This window comes from Gymnogyps californianus, chromosome 1, assembly GCF_018139145.2.
Source record: "Gymnogyps californianus isolate 813 chromosome 1, ASM1813914v2, whole genome shotgun sequence".
Lineage (NCBI taxonomy): Eukaryota > Metazoa > Chordata > Aves > Accipitriformes > Cathartidae > Gymnogyps > Gymnogyps californianus.
Window position 1 is genome coordinate 121,822,914 of NC_059471.1, and position 20,313 is coordinate 121,843,226.

Here is a 20,313-nt window from a genome sequence, read left to right on the forward strand (position 1 = left end):
CTTTTCTTAACATAGCTGATGGCATTTTAGTGTTAGATCTATGGCCACAAATATGCCTATTACAAAGTGACTTGTGAAACAGAATTGCTTGTAATTGTGGGGTTTTTTTTTGTGGGGGATGTCTTTCCACTCAAAGGCAAGAACTCTTGCTGCAATGTTGAAGGATGCAGAACGAAAAAATGAAGAACTTAATGATTTGCTGAAAGCTCAGCAGGTAGAATCTGAACGAGCACAGGCTGATATTGAACAGCTCTTTCAACACAACAGGAAATTACAAACAGTTGCTGAAGAACATGAAATACTGAAAAAATCCTCTGTTGATCTTCTTCAGAGGTAAGGCACGTAAGATCTCTAAGCAAATGCTTTGTATTCAAAGAGTGATGAAGCCCTTTACTGGGCTAAGCACATTAGAAGGGCAACATTTCATGCTACTTCATGTTTTTAAGTGAAAAATTCATTGGTTTTTTTCTTCTATATGCTTGTCAATGAGGTTAACTTAAGTCATTCAAGAAGTTAATATGTTAAATGGAGTGAGAACTAAAGTTGTAGATGTTGAAGGTCCAGTTCAGGAAATAGCATGAACTTTGTATAAAAGGGAGCATTGTTCTCTAAGAAACAAAATTAACAATGCTTAGTTTCTATTATTATTATACCATACTCTTGGCTTCTTTCTTTGATTTTATATGCTGTCTTGGTGACATGCTATAAATAGTCTGGAGAAGCAGCCGATAACAGTATGTCTACATAAGGTAGGAGCTTGCATCTTTGATCACTTCTGTAGCAAATTTGACTGAAATTAGGTAAAAGTGAGGTAGGGAGGAAGGAGGCATCTTGTGTGTCTCGAATTATGTATAAGCATTATTTCTTTAGGATCTTAAGCTAAAAAAGGACATGCAAGACACAAAGTACATAAAGATAGAAACTATTTATGAAAATAGAATGTGCTTTGGAAGAATAAAGCCTTAAAAGAGCTTTGGCTTTTTAACTCACATGAGCTGGTCTCGTCACTAGGTGTCAGCAAGGCAAAGAAGCTGATAAAATTGAGAGCAAGTTTCTTGCTTCATAATGGGAGCAGGCATTATATTAGACAATTTTGAAGGCATATTGCTGCCAATAAGGGAGTCATTGAGGGAGGAAAAATGTATAAAACTTTTGTCCATTATGGGGTTTCTTGAATAAGTATCTGGTGTGGTCACTGTGGAAGTGCCTCCTTTTCTGCTTGAGTTGTATGCAGCTATACACTCTGTGAACATGTATTAGACTAATTTATGTGAAATAAAAGAGCCTCAATCTAGTATCTAACAGTTGTAAATTCTCCAAGGTAGGAATAAAATGGCTTTCTGATCCTTACAATGTGTTTATAAAGCAAAAACTTGCTTTCTAAACAATCTGCACACTTTAAATATACTGTTCCTTAAAAACAATCAGATAACTGACATCAGGGGAGAGAATTTTCCTTCTGGTAGGAAAGCAGGAAAACATTTGCTTAAAGCATGACATCTGCCTCAAACTTGCATTAAATGCACATTGCATTGTCTTCAGTATGTTCAGTTTTTAGTATCATGAGACAACTGGAGGTCATAGGCTGACTTAAAGTCCCTTAAAAGATGACTGCAAATAGCTAATTTATAACAGCTTGTGTATGTCAAATTTCTAAAGGCATCTGTATGTTTTGTCAGTTCCGAAGAGTTTTCTACTAGAGGAAGGTTGCTTCCTGATCGTTAATAATTAAGGATATGTAAGGGAACCACTGAAGCTTGGCTTAGTTTTTTTTTCTTCCTCCAAGTATGTTCATTAAAAAAAAAAAACAAAACAAAAACAAACAAACAAAAAAACCAACACACAAACAAACAACAAACTACCACCAAAAAATCCTCAGCTGAACACCTACCCCACCCCACCCCCCAAAACCACCTTGCCTTTAGCTTGAGTGGGATGATTGCACAGATGATGTCAAGTATTTTTATTTGACAAACTATTAAAGTAAAAGCTCTTCAAAAGCACTTATACTCTTCAACTATAACCCCCTAATTCATTTGTAGGTATGAAACAACTGAAAGACAATATAAAGATCTACAGATTACGTGCAATTCACTAAATAAACAAATGGAAGCAATGAAGAAACTAAATGAATCACTCAAGCAGCAGAATGACAGGTAAGTTCAATTCAGTCTTTTTAAAGCAAATTAAAGATAAACAGTAAAACTAAATAGCACTTTAGTCTCAATTTTTCAATTGTGCTTTAAGTAATGTCTGAGAAGGGGAGTTAGAGGAAGCAGAAGATGCTTCAGGGTTGCTTTATATGTGTATGTTAGATGAAAATCCGTAGTAGTGAGTATGGTAGTTTATTTTGTTTGCTCCTATATTAGTTGGGGGCAGGGAAGAATAACCACAGACTTCAGTGACAGCAGGAATTAAAAAGAGCAATGAAGACAACCCAATTCTTGGGTGAATTTGGGGGGTGGGGAGGTGTCGTCTTGGTTGCTGTTGAATTCTTAAATGCTGTTCTAACCCAAAGATTTTCACGTATTCCCTTTTAGCCTGCAAGGTTTCTCTGTAAGGCTATCAGAGCAGAAAAAAACCCAACCCTACTAAACTAATAAATTTAAAAATTATATTAGAAATAGTGATGGTTGGTATTCTGTCTATGGTATAAAACATCATTCCTTAACCATAAAACTAGCATTACTTATGTATTTTTTGAGGACTGATTATAATTTTTGCCTTTTTGATGGCTTAAAATAGAGGTCTGATGTACCTTTCACCAATGTAACTAAGGGAATAGGGTTCCTCTTTAAGAAATTTTATTTAATACTTAGTTTTGCAGGAGATATCTTTAAAATATGCTCATAGGCAGGTCTTGTATTCAGTTTAGAAATAAAATGCTATTCTTGGTTTTACTTGCAAAGTTCACTTCATCCTTCTAGGCTCTTGCCTTGTCAGTAATCAGAGCAGTCCAAATCACTGCCTTGAGTTCTGATTCAAATGGAAAAAAATTCATACTGCTACATTAGTTTGCTACTGAATAAATTTGGACACTTACTTTCACTGCTGCAATATACAGCTCAGTGTAATTGGGGAGATGTTCTGATGAAAGCTGCCCCTTTTTAAAGGCAGGTTGGGGGAGCAGTTATTGTATAGATATTCTTGAACTGCCACGAATAAAATGGAGACCGTGGAAATACACTCCCCCCGTCTCTTGCTAGAGGCTGCAGCTTAGAAACTGGTAGATAGGAAGTGGATAAGCAAGTAAACAAGAGTGACAGCAGATGCCATCTAGGCAAGGCAAGTGGCAGATAAAATATGCCTTAGGAATTAGGCTAGCTAGTAATGGAAAAAGTACCTTAGCTGCACAGAGTATAAAGTGCTCAAGTTACAGCTATAATGCTGGTAGATGACAGTACCTATATATTAAATGATTGTGGAAACTAAATATTATCCTGACTAGTGAAGACCGAAGCAGACCTACAGACAGGCTATGGCGATATCTTATGAAATGGTCATTTTTGCTGTGTGTTGTGTGACAATCTGGAAGATGTTCAGAAGGGTATTGGAAAATCTTTGCGCATAGATGCGCTTGCATGGATAATACCTGAAACAGGTTTTACTAATGGTATTGTCGATTCAAGAGCATACTAAGAGCTAAAACCCTAGCATCCTTAATCACTAATGGCAGTGAATTTTGACTGGGGTTGAATGACAATTTCAGTTCTGTCACGGTATTTTGAATGCTTTGTGGCTGTAATCAAAAGCAACAGTTTCTGGTGTTTAAGCTCCACGTATGAACCTTTTCAGTAGTTTCTACCATGTCTCCATGATCAGAGAAAGGAAATGACTGTTTAATGAAGGAAAAAGCAAATAAAATCTGTCTGTGCTCACACCCTGCAAATTCATAGGTTTGATGATTTGAAGCTCCTGACAGCAATTGGAAATGATACAAAAATCATTCTAGCTTCTTAAGACAGAGAAATGGTGGCATATCCCACTTCGATCATTAAAATTTATTTTTCTGCAATTTTAGGACTGCTGCACAGTTGGTAGAAACTGAAGATCACAGAAAAGAATTACAGCAACAGCTACAGGAGAGAGATGGCAAAATAGCGAGTAAGTCACCTAAAGGTCACTGAACCTAGAGAATTAACTAGATGTTGTTATAGGCTTTAGATAAGCAGCTATATCTTACTTAGTAACTTGTAAATCTTAAAGTTAGCCAGGTATATGTAATTTAACAGTTGAATGAAACAAATACAGATTTTTATTTTTAGAAAGGATACATAAACTTGATTTCCCAGACTATATGGACTTCACTGAATTTCTGCACAGCATCATATGTCCCTTCAGGATCTTTTTACAGCATGTCCATTAGAACTATTTTCTGTAGGAACTGCAAATTACAAGAGCTTAATGTAACTCTTCTGCAAATGACTGGAAGCAACCACTAAAACTTAGCAGTAGGTGGCACTACTCAGTAATTAAATTATTAGCAGCCATGTTGAGTCTAAAAAAAAAAAAAAAAAAACAAACAAAAAAAAACCAACCAAAACTTGTTTCCCAGGCAATGCAGTATCTCTTTTCTAAGTTTGGCAACCCATCTTTTAATGTGTTTGCTTTCTTAAGCCTTGCGACAGAAAATAAAAGTTCTGGAAGAAAAACTGAAAGCTCAGCAGAAAGAAAAAACAGATATGGAACAAACTATAGATGTTCTTAGAAAGGAATTAAGTAAAACGGAGCAAGCAAGGAAGGAACTGAGTATCAAGGTAAGGAATTATTTGCACCTGCATTCTAGAGACTGGAATTTTAGATATCTATTTAAGTGATAGAGTTGGTAAATCAATATTTCAGTGGTAAAGTAGCTAAAGAAACTAGAGCAGTCTATGTAGTGGACAAGAACAAATTCTCTCAACTTTAATTGCATACCTTTTGAGTGTTGAGTAGCTGAGCTTGAATTTAAGAGAAAAGAAGTCAGAGTCAGGTTCTAATGAGGCTGTATGAGGCATGGTGTGTGACTACATAATGTTTGGAAGAAAAAAAAACAAACCTGTAGTACAATATTGAATAAGAGAATGTAGCACACTCCTCTTCAGTAGTTTTGACTACTGTAAATTGTGGATTGGCTTACTTTCTCCCCCTTTCTCACATCCTGAATTAAGGTACGTATGCTACATATGTACACACCAAAATGCATCTGATTTTCTTTTTGATCTTTGAAAGTCTAATAAAATATCTATTTTTTTCTCTAAGAAAAATAGTGTCTTTTCTCAAAACAGAGACCAGTTTGGCTATAGCAGGTTAACAGGGTAATGTTTAAAAAAACAAAACTAAATCCCCAAAACTTCAGTGCAGCCTATATGTCCTTGCCTGTAGGTTAGGCTCCCTGTAAACTCACAAGGCAGAGATTCATTTTACATGCAAACTGATCAGCAAATGCAAAGTGTGCAGTCTGTCAAATGCATTTGCTATATTTCCATTCCCTGGAAGCAAAGGCTAATCTCTCCACGAAATCTTATCCAGTATATAGCAAATATTTCCCTTGTTCTCAGTAAATATTTACTGGTGTGGGGCTTGAAATGAAATGTGGATGGCTTAACTGTGAACACTTCTGCTGCTGCTTAAATAGGACAATGATAGCATGGGGGTTGCTGCTTTCCCATGGTATCTAACATTTTGAAGTGTGGCAGTAGCTGTAATCATTCATGTGCACCAAATGTATAGCTGAGAAAGATAGATGCTTCTGAAACAAGCTTGTAATTTTAAAACTGCTTTTTAATTACTTGCTTAAATTCACCACCAGGCCACTCAGCTTTCACTGTATTGTGTATGTTTTTCAGTTGATAATGGAGGAAAACATAACATTTTGTTTGTTTCTGCAGGCATCTTCTCTGGAAGTTCAGAAATCCCAGTTGGAAGGACGCTTGGAAGAAAAAGAAGCACTTGTAAAACTACAGAAGGAAGAATTGAACAAACACTCCAATATGATTGCAATGATTCATAGTCTAAGTGGTAGCAAGTTAAGTGCAGAAACAGTGAACCTCAGTTTATAGGGCTCTTGTTAAGATTTTAGTATTTTATACATATGTATGAATATATGTAAAGATTTTTAAACCTGAAGCTAGCATACTATCTGACTTAAAAAAAAAATCTAGAATTGAAGTAGCCTAATTATCAATTGAGAAGAAAAAGTAGTAATTGTGGAAGCTTTGATCTGAAAAAACTGAGCTACTGTATAGCAAATAGGTCTTCTGATGGTCTTGGTAGAACTATTATCATCTGTATTGGGAGCTGAATGCAACTTTTGCTGGTGACTAACCTTCCTAAATATATATATATATAGGGAAACATAAAGTAAAATAGGAGTCACTGTCAACCTTTTTGTCTGTGTATTCTTCTATTGCTGTTTGGCAAGCAGCGTGCTTCATAGGTTAAGCACTTTTATAATTTAATCTTGTTAATTTTGACTCTTCTGAATACCATTATTATTTGTGCAGTGTTGCTTCCTGATGTCTGAGGTATAAAAATAAAATGGATTATATCAATTAGAAAGTGTTACATTGAAAGCTGTATTTATCAACGTATTGGTGCAAGTGCTTCATGTAGTAAATATGTGGAGGCGTTTCTAATTATGAGGAGATACGAATTTGAGCAAGTAGAACACCACATTTGAATGACTTTTCAGCAAGTAGCATCAATTAGGAAAGCATGCTAAAATGAAATACATGAATGTACAAATATTTCTTAAATGCTAGATAATACTTTCCTAATCCTACAACACTTCTTTCCATTCTTTAAAAATATCTGCACTTTTTTGACAATCCTATCTGGTGCATGCTAGCTATTGTCAGCATTGTCATTTTCTGCTGTACACCAACAGGATTTCATATAATGTTCATAGAATAACTGTTTAGGTAACTTTGTGTTTTTAAAAAAATGTACTTTCATATGAAACACTAGTACTAGAATTTGATGCATGTTTTTGAGTAGCAGAACACTTTCCTGTCTGTAGTTTACATGTGACATGAATAACACATCTTCTAGCAGTTGGCAGAACTATTTCATTAGTATCTGTATTTTGGTAGAACTACCAGAGTTTTGGGTGATCTAATATATATCTTTTTCTGTAGCATTACTGCCTTTATTTCTACCTAATTTGTAATGCCTAGATTTTCTAATACCTGAGATTATTTGTTTTTCAGTTGTGTAATAGGTGTGTCTTACTAACTCTGTTCAACTCACGTCTAAGGACAGCCTTGTACATTCTGTTGCAATTATACAACATCTGATGAATTGTATCTATTTTAACCTGTTACTGAAATACAGTTTTTATAACTTAACCAGAGGTAACATTTATAGACATTGTTCTAGTCTCTGTGAAGACCAGGGAATAAAAAAAATAATAATTGCTCTATTTTCTGTGTTTTTTGTATTCTGTTAAGTGAGGTAAATTATAGGGATGACTACCAACTTTGTGCACAGTGCATGCGGTTTGGTTGCCTTCTTGCATAAAATGCAGTTATTGCTTAGGAAGGTCAAAAAAAAGAAGAATGTTATCAGAATTGCTGGTTGAGGGGTTTTGTTAGTTTTGCAGACTCAATTGGGAAAGAAAGCTTCACTAACCATAATTTTTTTTACTTCAGTCTAATGGGTTAAGAAATTTGAGCATCAAAGTAAATTTGCAGACATTCATTTCTGTTTAAGTCTCTTGGTCATGAGGAAAGGGTAAGTAAATGGGGTTTTTGCTCCTTTTCTGCCAGAAACTGCTCATGTAAAGAAATTCAAGTAGGAAATGTCAAGTGTGTTACTAATTAAACTGATAAATGCTGGTCTGACTTTGTTTTCAAATGGTGGAATGGGAGGGCAAAAATGTCAAGCTGCTCAGCAGAGTAAGGTTATGCAGCAATAAGGTTCACGTCCCCAGAAAATGGCAAACAAATCTTTGGAGTTTAAATGACAGAATCCACAGTGATAAGCATGGCGTATAAATATTGATTGGTGTTTTGGTTTGTTTTTTTTTTTCCCCTGGAAAAATGTGCTGCCTCAGTATGCTGTTCTAAGCCAAGTGTTGCTGAACTCTGTTGGGTTGCATAGCAAACAAATGCATGGACACATCAAGCTACTTTAACGGCGTTTCTGTGTTCTTTCCTGGCAGTGCTTTTCCAATTACATTTGGTAATGAATAGTGGCTAATGGAACTAGCAAATAAATTGATGTCTGTTTAAAATTTTGTTCAAAACATATAGCGCTCTTCACTGTAGAAAAACCTGTAGATTTTTACACTTAATTCATGCAGAGAAATAGCTGCGTTCCGGGGTTTTGCTTTTAGGCATCTTGATATTATCAGTGTTCAAAATAGGTCTGTAATACGGTTCCCTGTGCAGTTTTAATATTCTTGTTATATGCTGTATCCAATATGCTATTGGACTTTTTTCTTTCTTTCCCCACAGGCTCCCTCATTTAGTGCAGAGAGTAGCTGGCAGCAGCACAACAAATAGCTCTTCAATAGAGTCGATTTTTAATTATCTGTGTTTATGTCAGGTTGTCAATTGCCTGTTTTACAAGTGCAGAGGCTCGTGAGCTGTCTTAGTTCAGAGCAACCTCATGTCTCAATATTGGGCACTCTAGTACTTCTTACTTGAAAGTAGCTGCCTTTTATTCTACGCGATCTGGAGAAAGTTTTCTATTCAGCATGTGGTTCTATATAGCTTTGTAAATTATTTCAATCCTACTGTAAAAACAGTATTTCTTTTTCTGTAGTGTGTGTTTCTGTGCTCTCTGGTTCATTTTTGGTGTACTTTTTGGGGATAATGAGATAGTAAACAGTTTGGAGTTGATGCTCTTCAATTCATCATCTGTTCTTCATCTTGCCACTCCCCTTCTCTTTGGTCTTGATTCTGTGTTCTTTGATCTTTTTCTACTTCCCTGATAGTGGTTTATTTTAGGCTTTCACTTTCCCCTGCTTCTCCAGCTCTCCACCTCTCTTTGACCACTGATTTCGAGTGACAGTGCCTACCGCTTGCTTTTCCCTGGTGAAGTCTCTGTCTTGTATTGAAATTAGGAAGTTTTTCTTGTGTGCTGTTTGGATCTAGTAGTGGAGTCTTTCCCACCTCTGGGATAAAACAGGCTGTGAAATTGAACTCCAACTTTTGAATTAAGTGCAATTGATCATCCTTGCCTACACAGAAGATGGAACATGAAGCTCTTCCTGGACCAATTCCCATGCTGTTGCTGTGCTCCCCCTATGCTTATCTCTGTTATAAACAAGGCAGAGCAGCTTTTTTTTTTTTAGTGTGGTCAAAATATCTATGCTGTGGTATTTGTGCTAGCATGTGCAACTTAATGTAGGCAAAAACCCCTTTCCTCCCAGGCTTGTGAAACTTTGGCTGGAATTTTCTTAACTTCAGGATGCAGTTGATATCCTGCACAAACGGTAGGACTTCTGAGCTTGACAAACTGAAAGCATGGCCTTGCTGTAGGAAGTGATCCTAAATGTAAGTGCAGGTAATTAAGCCTGTTTAAAACAAGCAATATAATAAACAGCTGATATGATCTTTGATAGATTTTTCAGGAAGGATTTAGTACTGATTGTGAGTAGCAGGATTTATTTAGTGATGGTGTAAACAAAATATAAAAATCTGAGTAAAGAAGTCTAAAAACCACTTACACTACGGATTCAGCAGTGCCAAAAGCGTTAACTGCTGGCCAGGATTTATGTCTTGTTTATGCTCACAATTTTCTTGATTCAGAGGTACGTGTCTAGTTCTCCAGGAATTCTCTAGCAGTGCATTTTTCTGGAATAAGTGCAGGTCAAAAATGGGGCAAACTCCACTGAAACTGTGTCACCCAGCGTTATAGGTTTGGTTTAAGTGTTCTTGTGAAGATGTAAGGAGAGGTTCTCTGCTCCTTTTTCTTGGAGTTTATTGTTAACAGCCAAAGATCAAGTATTTTTAGGCAAGTACTTATTTCACAAAAAATACTTTCAACCCTGCAAAGTTGGTTTATATATAAACTGCTCCATGCATTCCCATCTGGTTACTTTTGAAATCTTCAGATTTGTTCACTGTCTGAAACAGGCTTCCTTTCCAACTCTCTCACCAATTTCCCTTCTGCAGCATGATGAAATTGGGAACAGTCTGCTAGCTTTATATCCCCAGTGACACATTCATATCTCTACCCCAATCCAGTCTAAACTGGCTGCTTTCCTAGGAGTACATAGAAATGAGGGATAACTAGTTAGGCTGAATTATGCCACACTGAAAACTGTATAGCTGTTGATGTAAATATCCTGGTAGTCCCGGACCATGCCTGACAACCAGGGCAAGGTGCTTCCCCACCTCCTGAATGGCAGTCTGGGTTGTTCTGGTCACTGCTGGAAAAATTAGGCACCTTTATCAAAGAGGGTGTCCATTTCAGAACAGAAATAACAAGGTAGTATGATCCTCATTTTTATGTCCAGCTTCTGTTTGAATCTGCTATGCCTGAGGTTCTCACAGTTGCAATATGTTAAACTCTTCCTAAGGAGCAGGCTTGTGTCCTGTCTGACATGTTACCCTTTGACCTGGGATTAACTGATGGTCTTGGCTGAAGAGCTGGTGGTCAGCTGGAATATCTTGTCTTATTGTGAATGATTCTTGTTAAAGGGCAATTAGTAAGAAGAGCCAGCTGGATCCATGCGTGTGTTTCATGCTTGGCATTAGTGTCGTGTATGTGATTAGAAACTCTCCATGTCTCCTCTTACGCCTGCATGGCTTTATAACTGAACTGTAAATGCAAGTTTGAGTCTAGAAGGTTGGGTTTGTTCTGTGTTGGGTTTTTTTTTTTCGGTTGGTTGGGGGGGTTTTATGGCCATCAGCTTTTGTCTGAAAACGGAAGCTCAGGAATTACGGGAGCCCTTATATGATACATTGCTAACATTGATATGTTTACAGTCTGTCTTCCTGACTCATTATTGTTGGGCTGTGTTGGGTTTTGAGCAAACATTGCAGCCACTTTACTCATAACAATAGATTTATTTTTTTACTGAGGATGTCTTTGGAAACGGAAATATACAAGTCTACTGGTGTATCTCTAAAACTTTTGTGGTGTTTGCCCCACTACCCCGTCTTTCCAGGAGAATGTGTAAGAGCATCACTGCATGCTGCGTTCTTCCTTCTACCAGTATCTTCCCTTCTAAACAGAAGGTTTGTGGAGAAACCACTAAAAAGGGAACATAATGTAACAAAACTAGTGGGGCAGCAACTTTCTCCTTTAGCCTTATGTATTCTCAATGTTGACTGGGGAAACAAACAAAAAGGATGGTGTTGGGGGTAAGGCACCTGGCTGGGAGGAAAGAAATCTGGGTTCACCTACCACAGAACATTAGTCTTGCAGGGCAGGCTCTGGCCTAGCTTGAAAAATGGACTGCATGGACAAAATTGGCCACAGTCTAGGCAAGAAGTCTTAATGGCAATAGGAAGTGTTCAGTGTAGTTGTATCAAACATGTGCAGTGTTACACTCGTAAAACTGAATCCAAAGCTGTTAGGCTAATAGCTGAGCCTTTGCACAACCTTGAGGAAAGCAGGTAACGAAAAAATTTATTTAGTGTATGGGGGCAGGAAGGAAGAAGTTACAAAGGACCTTGAAGCATACTTGGGAATGATCTGAAGTATCTTTTCAGTCAGCACACAATCACAGTCCTGAACACAGCATACTACGTGTGTGTGTGTCGATACAAACCTCTGGGGCTCTTAAAGGAGAGACAAACCCAAGGACAACGTATGTTACTCAGGAGTGGGCATTGTAGCTCTTGTTGCTCAGATGGACTTTGGAAGCACTGCTTGCTTGCAGGGCTTTAAAATGTCTCTTCCTTCTAAAGCTCTGCATCAGAAATGAACTCCAGTGTTTGAGAAACGTGATGAAGGTGGCTTACACAATTTTTCTTCAGAGTAACTGAGCTAACAATCTGTTTTAGGGTTTTGCACTGTATTAAGTTATTAAAAACTGATTTTGTAAGTAGGCAGCTGTTGTTTTGGCTCAGTTTTACTTCAGAATAATCTATCTGGGTGTATTATTTGCTTATATTGATACTCAAGTGTTGCATTTCAGTTGTGTTTTACAGTACAGGCAGAATGTCCTGTAACCTTTGAAGGAAATATAAGGCTATTATAACTTAAAAATCCAGAGGCTTCTGATAAGCCCCAGGGAAAAAAAATCCAGTGCTGGCTCAGTTACAATATATTTTGTTTAATCTTGGTTGGAGGGTGGAGGCCACAGTCAGGAGCTGTTTCTGCTTGCTTATGTGTCATATCAAGTGCCTTAATTGTTTCTCTTTTTATCTTTTGAGGATAAAGCTTAGAAAAATATCTTTGGTTTATTTTTGTCATGTATCTAGCAATTGGAAGTGAATCTAGTTTTAAAAGAAGCCTTTCATTTTCTTACTTATACTCAGGATGAGGTGAATCAATACAACTTCTTTGTTGTGGCTTTCTAAGGCAGCAGGAAATCTCGGAGAGCTATTGTGTTTGTTTCAGTATCAGTTTAACGGTTTGCTTCAACACCGAAAAGCTCCTCAGAATATGCTTCAAGGTATTGTGCTGTTGCCTTGCTTGTGTTCTGCAAAAACCAAGTAAATGCCTTTGTCTTTCACTGGCAAGAGCAGAAGTCGTTTTTATTGGAGGGGTGGGGGGGTGTTAATACGCTGGGGAACAGCATTCTCTCTGCATGCGAGGCTGTTGTCACTCCTTCACCTGTTTAATGTCTGTGGCTGAAGTGCTGTATATTTTTAGGCATGGTACGCTTAGAGAGTGCAATCTTTGGGCTGGCTGATGCATGCTACCCTCCAAGGTGACTGTTCTCCCCCAGGGAGGTTAACGGGCTACTCGACTCTGTGGAGTGCCAGAATAGAGGTTGCTCCTGCCTCTCTGCATGAGTGGAACACAGCTGCAGCTTGTAATGGCTCAAATATGTGCTGCTGCTTAGACTCTGCTCAAACACTTGTGTATGTGTGAAGAACCTTTGCCCATATGTAGCTATTAAACAGATGAAGATAAAATATCTAACGTGTAGCCTTTCTCTCTCATTCATTTTTGTACGGTGCTTGTCGTTATGGTGTCTACATACGATTATCTTCATGTTACCAACAGAGAATCAAGATGCAAATTGGGGTAAACTGCTAATTTGGGGCTCCTTATGTGAAAAGTTGAAAGCCTCCATTTGTTAGTACATAACGCTTCATACATGTGTGCACAGATATGCTTTCTATAGCTCCAAAGAATGGTTCTTGGTGGCTTTGGCTGCAGCCCTGGCATGCAGTACTTTCCTGTGCTTCCACTCAGCATTTCCATGCAAATCAGGGATTTTCAACCTAGTTGCATAGAAAATAAAACCAGTTACGGTGGTTGCCTGTCTAAAAGTTGGTGTAAATGGCTTGCTTGCCATCACACAGGTACTTCGTGGTGAAGCCTCCTGGCATACTAATGCAGCAAGCAATTACTTGAATCTTAAAATCATCTTTCTTTTCCCACTTCTGACTCATCCAGAAGGCAGCTTCTGCAACAGAGTGAAAAGGGACATGCAGACAGCAGTGTCTCCTTCACCACCTGACTTTGCCTTCCTCCCCACGCAGGCCTATCTCATGCAGAATGAGGCAGAGCCCCCAGGGGAAAAATAGCATCTAATCACATCACTGGAAGCAGAGCGCTTACGCACGCAGGTGCTGAAGCGAGGTTGCACAGCCTCCAATTTTAGTTCTATTTCTGAAGCCTGGAGTACTCAAATGACATTTTTCCTTCCCCCTTTCCCTCCTGCTCTCAAGCCTTGTTTGTTATAAACCTAACTACTCAAGGCCCGATGATAAACTGTCATGTTTATTCATAGGTTGGTGAGAAGAAAGGATAGAAGCTAGACCTAAGCTGCAGATATAATTTTATTAGCTTACCAAGTCTGCACACAAGGAGGATTGCTAGAGGGTGAAAAGCCTTTTGGCTGAGCCCAAGCGAGTGCAAGTCCTGAGGTACAGTTCTCCAGAGATGACTTCACTGTTTGATAGGGGTGGGTGATAGTTGTTAAGTCTCCTCCATCTTTTCTTAATGTGCTGTTGAGATAAAACTGATGGTTTATGTCAATAACCCTCAGGTTAGAGGGAAAGTGTTTAAAATGTCAGTGTTTAAATTCTGTAAGAATTTTACTATCATGTGTGATATGTGCAATTTAAAAAAACTATTACACTACAGCCATGGATAGCCAGGACATAGGAGTGTTTTTTGCCCCACAAGCTAAGAAGCGTGGGATGCTTGCATCACAGAACTGGAGTGTCCCATCCACCATCACCTCCGCAAAATTCTTCCATTTCTCAAAACTTAAGGTAGAAAGTGATTAGAGAAGAGATAGGAGGAGTGGCACTAATCTTTTGGAAGTATTTTCCATTCATTGCAGTGTTGAAGTGTGATTAAAAATTGTCAATCAGGTAGCTGAAGTCTGGCCTTAGTGTCTGTTGCTCAGGGATAACGTTTTCCTGGATTTCTCCCAGACTCATTAAACATCGTCAGTCCTAGGCAAATCTAACAAGGACGTGTACCTGGAAGACATCTCTGCTGGACTGAAATACTAAACAATGACCATTCATATCACTGATAAACCTGGTAATTTTTTGTTTGATAGTTACAATGATGCCTCACAACTTCAGTTGGGTTACTGATGCCAGCTGGGCTCTGGGAACTTCTGCACTTGTGCATAGCCCAAGGTAACGTTAAGCTAGGCAATTTAGGTCAAACGTGTTTTACTGCTGTCTAAAGTAAGTTGCCTTCTGCAGTTCATGCACGTGGCCAGCTTCCCTTTCATTCAGTAAGGTACTGTGTAACAATTTAGAAATATCACAATAGCTTTGAGCTTTTTCTTAGTCTCTACATATTATTCCTCTATGCAAAGGTCTCTGTAACCTCTTTAGCACTTTCTGGGGAAGGAGGAGGGATTTTCCTTTCTTCCAGGAACAGGTCTGTAGTCTACACTACCATCTGAATCATTAATTTTATATATAAACACCACTATTTACTATAAAGAGCTCAACAACTAAAGTAGTACTTGCTGCATGTCCTTTTGGGGAAATCTTTGATGCTTGGCTCAATTCTTCACAGCACACATGTACTCCTTCTTTGCAATGTTTTCATCTCCATAAAGGGTAAGAAAGGATGTGTTTATTTTTACCCATTTAGAAAGGGATAAAGCTTAGATCAGATCTGGGACTTGAGTTCAGCACTCGGGTAGCAAGCAACACTTACAAAGGCTGATCAAGGCAAGTGAAATTGGATTTTGTTATCTTGCGTTAAAGGCTCTGGCATGCTTGTATCTTTAAAACATTAAAAGCTAAATGTCATCAGATTCAAGATCCTTTAGGCAGGCACAATGCTAATGTGAATGCTAGCTACAAACCTATTTTGCTATGAAACTCCATGAACTCATTGAAAATGGTTTTCCAACACCTTAAAACTATTAATACCTTGACTGGGAAATTTGTTTGGAGACATTACTGCACATCGATGTTGCGTTTTTAATAACCCTGTTTAGCAAAGAGAATATTGGCTGGTGTATATAGACTCAAGTGGGTCGATAAGTGGATAACAGATGCATGTGACATGCTGGAAAACCACTTACAGAACAATAGCCAAGGTCACTCCATGTCATTTCTGCAGCGTGTGGCAGAACTGCGGAGCCAGGTCTCCCCCAGCTACTCTTCTAACCAGGAGAAATGTAAACTCCTCTTCACAGATCCATGTATAAATGGATCAATTTCAGAGGAGAAGGAAGACTTAGTGGCAGGAGCTGGTTACTATGGCTATATGCATTACTCACTCGAAACGGAGAAATCAAGCCAACAATCGCTGTATACATTAACTATATTTGTATATGAAGGAAGCTCATTGCCAGCAGCTGTGTGAAGGTGTCATGCTGAAAATCCAACTTTGTTCATGCCAGTCAAGGACTTTGTGACTTTCATGCATTTAAAGCAGTGCATACTGAAAGCAGCAAAACTTATGCGCTGTGGGATCGGGTCCTTTGTCCTCCTTAAGCCCTTGTTTTGCTCTACGCAAAAGTGACCTCAGTTTCCTCACCTCTGTGCCCCTAGTCGTCACAGAACATCCCAGGTTGGAAGGGACCTCAAAAGATCATCTGGTCCAACCTTTCATGGGTAAGAGAGCCTAGATGAGATTGTCCAGCACCTTGTCCAGTCGCATCCTAAAACCTTCCAGTGATGGGGGCTCTACCACGTCCCTGGGGAGGTTGTTCCACTAGGGTGGAAACAGCATGTCATGACACTGGCTTGGAAATTATGGAGGTGCTAGCTGGCACAGGCTCTGGTGCACAGAATATGGGAAAAACAACTTCTGCCCATATCGGCTTCAGCGTCCAGCTTCTAGCCAGCTACTGACTTGTAGGACTGTCACCGGAGCCACTTTTCCTTTGTCAAATGTCATCGGAATCGATTGGTGAGGACAAAAGTAACTGTGGGTGGGGAGAGATCTATAGCATAACCACAGCCTTATTTTTGTTGGTTACAAATTTAAAGTAAAATATTTTCTCTTTTCTTTTTGAAGTTATCCACTGAAGCTAGTGTTTCTGTGGGGTACCTAGCAAATACAGTTCCCTTATTTTGTTGCAGGGTGACTGTCAGTGGCTGTCAGAGCTGGGCATTAGTTTCCCCCTTTACACAGTGCTGCACAAACAGGTAAGTGGTAGGTGAGGGGGATTAAGCCAAGGCTGTTACCACCAAAGGCTCTGGCTAAAGCTCTTGTTCCTGTCTCTGGTGCCCAGATTTTCATGCAAGGGGGAGCAGTGGACTTGGGTATTCTCGAGACATGGTTTGTAGCTTAGAGCCCAAACCGATGGAGCACTTCTATTACCTGCTGTCAGTTGTAATTCCACTGTTAAGTCTGAAGAGGTTTTTGCACTTAAAGTAGGGGCTGAATCTTTAATCTGAATGGAAAATAGAGCATATTTGCTGTAGATGTAAAGGCTTGCCTTTTGAAAATGGACTAGATTGTTGCAATCTGCAAATCTTTTAATTAGCCTGAGTTCAAATTAATTAAAACCTGTCATTTAAAGAATTAAGCATTTGCAGGTTTTACTGAGTTCTGAATGATCTTAATGGAATAAAACAGACACTTGGAACTTTCCATATAATTAAAAATAATTGAAATCTTCTGCCTACATGTATATGAAGAAACCAGCTAATAATTAAGCCAAGTTATTAGCAATGGCTGTATTTAATGTTACATACAGAGTAGAGCCAGGCTAAAAATTCTTAAATAGGTCCACCGTGACATCAGAGATAATGCAACTTATTATCAGTCTTCTGCAGTGGCTGAAATGCCACTCTTATGGGGGAGACAGGGCACATATAGCCTTTCACCGGTGGATTAACTGTGTCACTTAGCTTTAGTCTTTAAAGGTTAAATGGCTTAATGGCTGAGTGGCTTGCATGTTTCTGCTTGAAATGTCCCCCATACCACTGAAACCTTGCCTGCTGGTGGGAATGAGGGAGAACCACAGAGAACACCAGAAGTTTGGTGCTGGCAGGACTCAGGAAGTAGGTTCTTCACACCATTTCTTTGTATGTGTTCTCCCTTTTAAAAAAAGCCCTAAGCCACTTCTCCTACTGCAAACTAAAAGCCAAACCTGTGAGTGGAACGGGCTGCTTTGTGAGGCTCCAGCTGTGCAAAATAGGTGCAAGCCTCTTTAGAGGACTGGCGACCACTGGTTGTCTGATGCTTCTCCAGTAGCTCTGCCCTTAAAATAGCGCTCTGCTGTTTGGCGCTCTGCTCCTCCAGAAGGCCAGAAATCTTGTGCAGGAGCCCCAGCTGGTGCTCCTCGTTCAGCCTCCACGTAGTCATTTTGAAATGGGAACTTCCTGAAGGGGAGAAAAGAAAAAAAAGCCTGATAAAATGAATGAATGCTAGTGATTACTCATTCAATGTATTCAGAAAGGTGGAATCAGCTTTAAAAAAGCTTGTAGGAATACAAACACTCAGATGCCTTAGTCACAGTCTGTCCTCACTATACAGCAACATTAAGACTTTTTGAACTCCCTAACGATACATTTCTTATTTCAATTTCGTTAGGTTTCTTTTTATCTAATCTCTTAATTTCCTGGATCAGTGACGCTTGGTTGGAGGCTAATGGCAGCATCATTGTCACATTCCTAACTGTAATTCTGTCCTTAATATGTATTTTTCTTCAAGTTGAATACATAAATACTGGGTTGGTTTTACTTAGGCTGGCTGATCAGAAATACTGTTGGTGCAGGAGGATGGTACATCCTCTGTGTATTTGCATTTTTAATACTAATGATCTCTTCCTATCATCAGTTCATGCATAATTTTCAGCTTTTTCAGCTTTTCTTTTATTTAAGGGCCATAATCCTTTATAGCTAGGAAGATACTCTCTTAGTAAGCACTGGATTCCTTTTTTGGTATTTCAGATCTCTAAAGAAATTCTGATAGACACGACAAGTGCTGAATCTTGACAATGATGAATTAGGTATCAGTGACATTTTGTCAGGTTGTAAAAACATCCAAGGTGATGTGTCCATCCCGTTGTTTCAATAAGGGGTTTATTTTGGGGGAGGAAGGAGGTGTCTTTGAAGACAGTAATGAATAAAGGAGGAGTAAGATTGAAACAATATCTGCTAATTATTCTTTCTTGCCCATATATGGTTGTCTTTTGTTTTGTAAATGCAGAGCCACAAGCGATGAGCTCTCCTTCTGCTATGCGCTTCCCCAAGTCTAAAAAGAGAATGGTGTGGAGGGAGATTACGGGCTGGCTCCTAGACCGTCTTGTCCTTAGGTGAGGGCAGGGAGAGAAAGGAGGTGACGCTAAGGAAAATTAAATTATATGAACATCTTAAGGCGTGGCCGAATGATTGTCATTTGGCTTGCTCTTCGAATGCGCACCATTGCGAGCAGCCTTCATGGCTGGCTGAGGCCCTTACACGTGCCCTCGCACACACGTGCTCTCGTCGCTCAGCCCGTTGCGGCTGAGCTGGACAGTGGAAGTCAGACGCGAACCCCATCCAGTGAAAGAGCACTGTGCAAAAATATCTTTCCTTTGCTAACACCTTTTCACTTCTGGTTCTGATAACGGTGGTGGGAGACACTTAATGGAGATAGCTGGATTAAGGCGGGCATTGCTGACTCCCAGAGCCTGGCTATTGTGAAGGGACTTACTTGGACGGCCCTTTTTTCCATGTTATGACTTTATCAGTGATTTAGTGTCAGAGGTCTGGAGCTCAGCTCAGCAGAGCCCCGTGTGACATGTCACACGTTGTTACTGCTAACGAACAGGCTGTGGCATGGGGAATAGGAAGAGAGTGGAAGATTTTGTTTCTTTAGTCCTTTTGGAACGTCCTTTCCACAAGCTGTACAAAAGTGCTCATTCATACTTGTTTTTTTTAATGCTCATTAAAACACATCTGGAAGCTGTAAACTGAAAGACCATGTCCTTTCTGGTTAAGGGAGTATTTAGGTGCTTTTTTTCTTTGAACTTTATGTGTACACTGTGATCAAATCGCTAAGACCTGTCTGCATTGAATGGGTATGAGATACAATTGGTGCCCACTGTTGGACTCAGTCTTAAATGGCATTTGGTTTATTATTTCTGGGGAATGGATCTATACATCTGCTGTCTGATTCTTTCTCTCATTGAAATAAATTCTACTGATTGGTTTCATACTCCAATTTGCATGCTTTTTTCACTCCAAGGCACAGACAACCTGTGCGGCAATAGAAAATTGTAAGTAGTTCAGGTGTGTTCAAGATAGTTTTCTGATTGCTGCAGTAGCTAAAATTCAAGTCTCTGTGTCCAATGAAGTGTGAGCCAAATTTCCCTGAGATGTAACTTGAAACATAATAGGTATTGCTATTATCTTTGAATGTATCTACCTATTCTGTTTTGAACAATAGTGCCACACAGTGCTGTTGCTCCTTGTACTTTCAGTATCTAAAATCTGCCCCTCTCATTCTTGATTCACAATAAACTGGTTGGGCAAGAATGACTTGCCATTGGTTTTTACACAGTTAAACTGCCTACTTTTTAAACCGAGTAAGAGTGAAAGAGACAACCCATCTGTTGAGAAGCCCGTCTCCCCATGGAGAAGAGTGGGACTTGCTCAGAGGGCACTGTCAAATTCTTACAGCCCTATTGCCCGGTCATTTTTCCTAGTCCAACAGTGTGATCATGAACAGACTGCTTAGCCCCTCTTCTTTGAAGGTAATTGGCTTTGTAACTCCACACAGAGAAAGCAGTGGGACTTAAATGCCTCATTGTTTATATGGATGTAGCCCCTACCTTTG

General features: G+C 39.1%; 2 protein-coding genes across 3 annotated transcripts in view; both read left to right on the top strand.

Moving 5' to 3' along the window:
* Positions 1-7,402, top strand: part of CIP2A (cellular inhibitor of PP2A) — a 28,396-nt gene extending 20,994 nt beyond the window's left edge. For both annotated transcript variants that reach the window (XM_050913274.1, XM_050913282.1), the window contains 5 exons: positions 137-333; positions 2,043-2,156; positions 4,022-4,104; positions 4,618-4,757; positions 5,871-7,402. In XM_050913274.1, the coding sequence (XP_050769231.1) occupies positions 137-333; positions 2,043-2,156; positions 4,022-4,104; positions 4,618-4,757; positions 5,871-6,041 (705 nt within the window). In that variant the 3' untranslated portion in view covers positions 6,042-7,402. The remainder of the gene's footprint in view (positions 1-136; positions 334-2,042; positions 2,157-4,021; positions 4,105-4,617; positions 4,758-5,870) is intronic.
* A 5,115-nt stretch (positions 7,403-12,517) lies between these two features.
* The window catches only part of MYH15 (myosin heavy chain 15), a 66,678-nt gene continuing 58,882 nt past the window's right edge, over positions 12,518-20,313 (top strand). Inside the window, exon 1 of the mRNA XM_050912211.1 lies at positions 12,518-12,556. The gene's annotated coding sequence lies outside the window, so the exon portion shown is untranslated. The remainder of the gene's footprint in view (positions 12,557-20,313) is intronic.